The sequence below is a fragment of the Paramormyrops kingsleyae genome, unplaced genomic scaffold (genome assembly GCF_048594095.1).
Source record: "Paramormyrops kingsleyae isolate MSU_618 unplaced genomic scaffold, PKINGS_0.4 ups158, whole genome shotgun sequence".
NCBI classification, from domain to species: Eukaryota; Metazoa; Chordata; class Actinopteri; order Osteoglossiformes; family Mormyridae; genus Paramormyrops; species Paramormyrops kingsleyae.
This window is the reverse complement of record NW_027326096.1, coordinates 4,707-10,564: the sequence shown is the minus strand read 5'-3', so window position 1 is coordinate 10,564 and position 5,858 is coordinate 4,707. Positions and strand designations below refer to the sequence as shown.

At 50.0% G+C, this 5,858-nt stretch overlaps 1 protein-coding gene across 1 annotated transcript; it reads right to left on the bottom strand.

The window, feature by feature from the left end:
* Nucleotides 1-281: 281 nt before the first annotated feature.
* On the bottom strand, nucleotides 282-5,555 carry LOC140587202 (chaperone Ric-8A-like). The gene is made up of 10 exons (XM_072708599.1): nucleotides 5,472-5,555; nucleotides 4,599-4,646; nucleotides 3,731-4,360; nucleotides 3,276-3,370; nucleotides 3,028-3,178; nucleotides 2,184-2,279; nucleotides 1,644-1,788; nucleotides 1,329-1,473; nucleotides 694-813; nucleotides 282-411 (listed from the first exon to the last, which is right to left on the bottom strand). The coding sequence occupies exons 1-10, from the start codon at nucleotides 5,553-5,555 to the stop codon at nucleotides 282-284; spliced, it is 1,644 nt and encodes a 547-aa protein (XP_072564700.1).
* Between the last annotated feature and the right edge of the window lie 303 nt (nucleotides 5,556-5,858).

The window sequence follows — 5,858 nt, the reverse complement described above, 5'->3', positions numbered from 1 at the left end:
CACCCTTCATCTTTTAACATTTTATCTTGGTGAAGACTGTGGAGAGCCAAATGCTAGCAGTATAGACCACAAGGCTGGGCTATAGACCACAAGGCTGGGCTACACCCTGGACAGGCTGCCATTAGCACAAATATTTTTAATACAAAAACAAGGAGGGATAAGGTCGCATAACATTTTCCCCTTTTAAAAGTCGGGTTCCCACCAGTGTTATGTACATCGCTAACTTCTCTCACTACTGTGCTTATAAACCTCAGTGCTGTATTTAAATGGAGCCTTTTTGCCTAAGCATTCTCTTCTTCGCTCTCAGAATTGTGCTGCTCTCCCTCCTCTGTCATTCTCAGTAAATCATTGGTCGCCAGTGATGTCATTTTCCCGTCTGGTCCTATCAGCATTGGCTGGATCACATGGTCCCTGGAAGCAGACACATTTGACATCAATTACAGAACACAATATATCACTCTGTTGGTTTCATTAGTGAATTATAAACGATGGGATAATGGTATGAAACATTTCGAAGTAATTTGAGACTAAGACACTGGACAATACGAAGCTCTGAAAGTGATGATACTTTGAAAGAGCGTAGCAGGACAGGTCTAGCTGTCAGAGAGCGGCACAGAGAGAGGTGACTATAGTCTGAGGCAGGCTGTGGCTCCTGACGGACGATGCCTCACCTGCTACGAAATGCTCTCTTACCTGGACAGCTTATCAAACATGTTAACCAGCTTCATGGCCTCAAATTCCTTCTGCTCCTCCGTCATTCCATCCATGGGGTTGGGCTGGTTGTCCTCCACACGGCCCGTTACTGGGTTAATACTGACAGAGGACAACACTGTCAGCAAACAGCAGGGACACTGAGGGCACACTACAGGTGGCCCCAGATCCCAAATCAAGAATCTGTCTGACACTCTGTCATTTATGCAATCTTCATTGTCCGTCCGTCCATCCTGTCCATCCTGTCCTATGGGGGTCCTATACATAAATCTGAAAGGTTGGCACAGTGTTTCAGTGGGTAGCCCTCTGGTTCTGAACACTGCTCTTCTCTCCCTGGTGTGCATTTCTTCTGGTTACTGTGGTTACATTCATAACCCTGCATTTAGGCTAAGTGGTGTCACTGAACAGCTCACAGTCATGTGTGTGTGTGTGTGTGTGTGTGTGTTTGCGTGCCCTACAAAGACCAGGCATCCCACCACTCGTGTCCCCAGCCTTGTGCACTGCCCGGCCTGGGATAGACTCCAAAGCTCCCTCCATGATACACAGCAGTTAGTCAGTAAAACACAGACACAAGCCCTTGCCAATGGCCGTAACAGTGCATGTTCACGCAGACTCACTGAGATTTGGCCTCCCTGTACTCCTCCGTGTCACTGTCCTCGTCCTCGGAGTAGTGGCCCGGGTCCCTGGCTTTCTGCATCAGGCCGCGTGCAGCCAGCAGGCCGGCCGCGTTCCCGTACCCCGTGTACTTGATGAACCGGGACACTGTGGAGGTTAACGGCAGTCAGGGTGCCTGTGGGTCTGTGCACAGCCGCTCACCCGGGGCCGCGGAGGCCTGACTGCGTGTCTGCGCACGGCCGCCCACCCGAGGCCGCAGAGGCCTGCCTGCAGGTCTGCGCACAGCTGCACCCCCAGGCCCGCGGAGGCCTGCTCACCACTCTCCTTGCAGAGCACAAAGAGGAGCTCCGCAGCACAGTGCTTCACATCCGTGTCGATGTGGGTCATCAGGCGCACCAGCTTGTTCCTCAAGGCGTTCCCCACCTCGGGCCGGTTCTTCACGTCACGCAGCGGGGGCAGGATCTGCTCTTTCACGGACACAAACACACACACACACACGCAATTATATTTTTATCTTTGTGGGGACCACCCGTGCATTTCTATGGGCATAACCCTAATTTCAACAGTCTTAACTCCTAACCAGCCCCAACCTTAACCAACATTAACCAAACAAAATACAAGACTTTTGGTTTAGTTTTTTGATTGAATACACAAATTTTTTAAATTGAGTTTCCCCTTGTGAGGACCAAAGAAAAAGGTCCCCGCAAGGTCAAAATAGCAAGTTATCTACAGACCGTGGGGACATTTGGTCCACAAATTGCCCCTCGGGGACAAATAAAGTTATTTGATTTGAAAATGTAATATACACATAAGCCACACACACACACACACACACACACACACACACACACTCTCACCCTGGAGCGCAGGAACTTCCTGGTCTCCCTGTGCACACGGGCACTCTCGGTCAGCAGATTCAAGCAGGGCAGCAGAGTTTCCCTTAGCTTATTGCCCTGTAGGCGAGAGGAAAGGTGTCAGCACTGCTCAGTGAGACCCCAGGAACGACACGCGAGCTTTCTGCACACCGATACGGACGATGGCAGGAACGACACCCCAGCTTTCTGCACACCCATACGGACGATGAATGTGAATTAAGGACAACAGTAATATACCAGCCAGATTTCTGGTTATGTACAGGGATATAATTCTTAATTTTTAAAAATAATACCGTAGTATCCTGATATACACCATTTCAGCATACGTCAAACTCGACTTTACATCGCTTGTCTGTAGTAATTAATTTCACAACTTCACTCATAATGTCACACACATTACTTGAAAAGAGCAAAATGAAGGAATTTCTTTTAAAATGTTTATTAATAATACTCACTTTTATTACAGTAATTTCTATTTTTCTGAATATTAGGTGAATATTGACTTTTATAATGAATTAAAGGTGCATTTATGTCAAATGGAAATGACTGCGTCTATGTATCACTCCTCCTCAGGCATTATTACGGCATTATTTTCGGGTTGCATCAAAAAGCAGCTTATGACGGGGCGCTCGGAACCAATTAATGGCGTAAGGCGGGGTGTGCCTGTAATAAGGAAGTAATAATTAATTTTTAAAGAACACTTTAAAAGCGCAAGATGTATTAAAAACATATGCAGATGAAAAGCGTAGAATAAAGCTGAGCGTTAGCAAGCTGACGTGACTGCGGCAGGACCGGCACGCCGCACCCTCCTCAGCCAGGCGCTCACCCTGTCTAACCTCCTCTCCATGAACTGCAGCAGGATGCTGACCGAGTCCATGTTGACGCCCAGGTACTCGATGGAGGCCTGTTGCAGCTTGGGTAGCAGCAGCACGTCCAGGCAGAGCAGCGGCAGGTTCCCCAGCAGATTCACCGTGTGGCTGCAGCAGACACACAACGCAAACAGCGGGCCTGAGGACTCGCGGGCAGGCTAACCCCCGGGGCAGGCCGAGCGCACACCGCCGGCCGACTCCTGACCTGTGGAATTCCTCGGTACGATCCTCTCCGTCAGCCACGCTCATCAAACACTGCCTCAGGATGGCCACCAAGTGCCTATAAACAGCCGCCTCCTCCTTTGGGGTCCAAAAGAAGTTGTAAGAGACAACGACGCCATTCCCAACACAGCAGCTGCTTCTCAATATGCATGCTTGACCGTACTTGCGTTCTCCTATACCCGTTTTACATCATCTTCCACTGCTGAAGACCAGTGCCAATACTCAAGAACTGGAATACAGGGGATGGGAAAGAAAAAACCCAGGATGCTGTTCTTGCCCCTCCCATCCTCGCCAAACAAGACTCATCTCATAATTCACTGCGCCCCAAGTTCATTATTGGGAGGCAAGTCAGCAAGACTGAAGACCCCAAGCAAGACCTTATTAAGGAGCGCACTGTGTGTGCTTTTGGACACGCAGGCCTCCCTCGCTTCACCTCACCTCATCCACCTTACGGTGACTGGTGCCAAGGGTGATGTTGAAGAGGATTTTGAGAATCTCCATAGCGTGTTCCGTCTCCTCGCGGCCGAGCGGAGGGGGGGCGGCGGCTCCTGGGGCGTCCGGCCGCACCACCTCGAAGGTGCCCAGCCAGCACAGGCCCAGGGTGTCGTCCAGCACGCTGGAGAGGAGGCTGACGCCCCGCAGCTCCTGGGCGAGCTGGGCACGGACGTCCAGGCAGAGGGCGGAGAGCAGGAAGGTGAGGCGGAGGTCAAAGAAGCGCACCGTGGGACTCCAGTCGCGCCCACGGGGCCGCTTCAGCCGCCCGGCCAGGCCGGCCGCCAGCCGCAGGTGTGCGCCCGCCTCTCGGGCCTCCTCGCTGGTGAACACCATGTTGCACAGGCATTTGAGGGCCTCCACAGTGACGTCCAAGTCGGGCGTCTCCGGCGTGGTGCCGTCAGCGTGGCCTGCCAGCCCCGCGTAGCGGCTCAGCGTCCACATGGCCTTGCGTGTACAGAAAGGGGCCAGGCTGCCCTTATCACGCGACAAGATGCGGATGGTCTCCAGGCAGGCCAGCTGGCAGGCCGGCTGCAGCTCTCTGCTCAGGAATCCCATGGCCAGCTCGCCCAGCCGCTGGGGGGACAAGCGAAGGCTTTGCACAAAAATGACACGGCCTCCCGCGCTGTCCTACGACCGACTGCAGATGGGGGACACTTTGCATTTTCATGAGGTTTTCAGAAGACCTCTCACTAGACCAAGGATTTTTTAATTTAACATAGGGCGCTAGAAAAATGTTTGGTAAGACTTGACGCTGTGCCCCATCCCCCGGTCTGTTCATAGTTATATTAAAAGCATAAAAATCAGACCATACCTCTCTCTCCTCTTGCTCCTTCATGTTAAATGTGAAACACTGGCCTTTCTATAAACAAAAAACAGGGCAGACAAAGTAATGCCTTATTATTATGTCACAGTTTCAATATCCAGTAATGGGCAGCTCACTGCCAGATGAAGGCAGGAGTTTTACATTGCCTGAAGCTGCTGTTGTGCTGATTGGGCAATTTCTGAAAGAAACACTAGTTATCCGTGCTGGGTGGGGGGAAAAAAAGATTATGTTACAAAAATATTTTACGACGAAGGAACAGAAAACCTCATCGCGTGTAAGAAGAGTGATTAGCGCGGAAAATTCGAAAGTTTGACGTTAAAACAGCGCCCCCATTCGTCAAAGAGGTGCGCTGCGAGAGGCCTCTCGAAATTTACTCCATTTATGAAAACTACGCAATTTGGCAGGAAGCAAAATAGAAGCACTGGCCGTTTTAATACTGCTAACTGCAGATGGGCCGGAACCAGCCAGAACAAGCAAAGAAGTGACGCTGACAAGACCGCATATATGCAATATGCGCTAATTGGGGCGCACGCTGTACTCCGGGATTCATCATAAAAACAGATAGGACAATATTAACGGCGGCATTAGCTTACTTTTAGCGATGGTACTTGGATATACAGCTGGGGGTCTCACGATAATAATATATAATAGTAAGCGAGGTTATCATCTAGCATCCAGATACAAAACCATGCTTCTGTGAGCCGGCGAGAATCTCGAAATATCACGGAATGCAAAATCTGCGGAGCGACATTACTGCTTTATTTCACTCCATCAGTGTAGCAGCTGCACTTGTGTGTCACTGCCAGTTCTCTCATTTGCCATGCACTAGCGACTGGTTTTTAAAATCTGTTATAAACTTACCTCTTTATTAAATGACTGCAGTGCCATGAAGGCGGCATCTTGATCGCCAGTTTCCATCTTTTCTATAATGATATGTAGATCCATTTTTCCTAGCGCAGGAAGATCGCTCTATTGCCAGTGCGAAGAATAAACTGGATGATACAATAGGATATAACTGGAGGTGTCGTTTTGACTCTTCGCTCGCACGCCCTAAAATTGTGCAGCTGATGGATATTAACCGCAAGCATACAGGAGAGGATCTTGGGAGATGCAGTTTTAAAAAGTAGACACTTCCGCCGCGAACACATTTCCCAGTAAGAGCAAAGTGTCATGCAACGTTAAATGGTTAAATAATGACTTGGTACGAGACAGCTGACCTAGCAAGGCAGAACGGCAACATTCATTTTC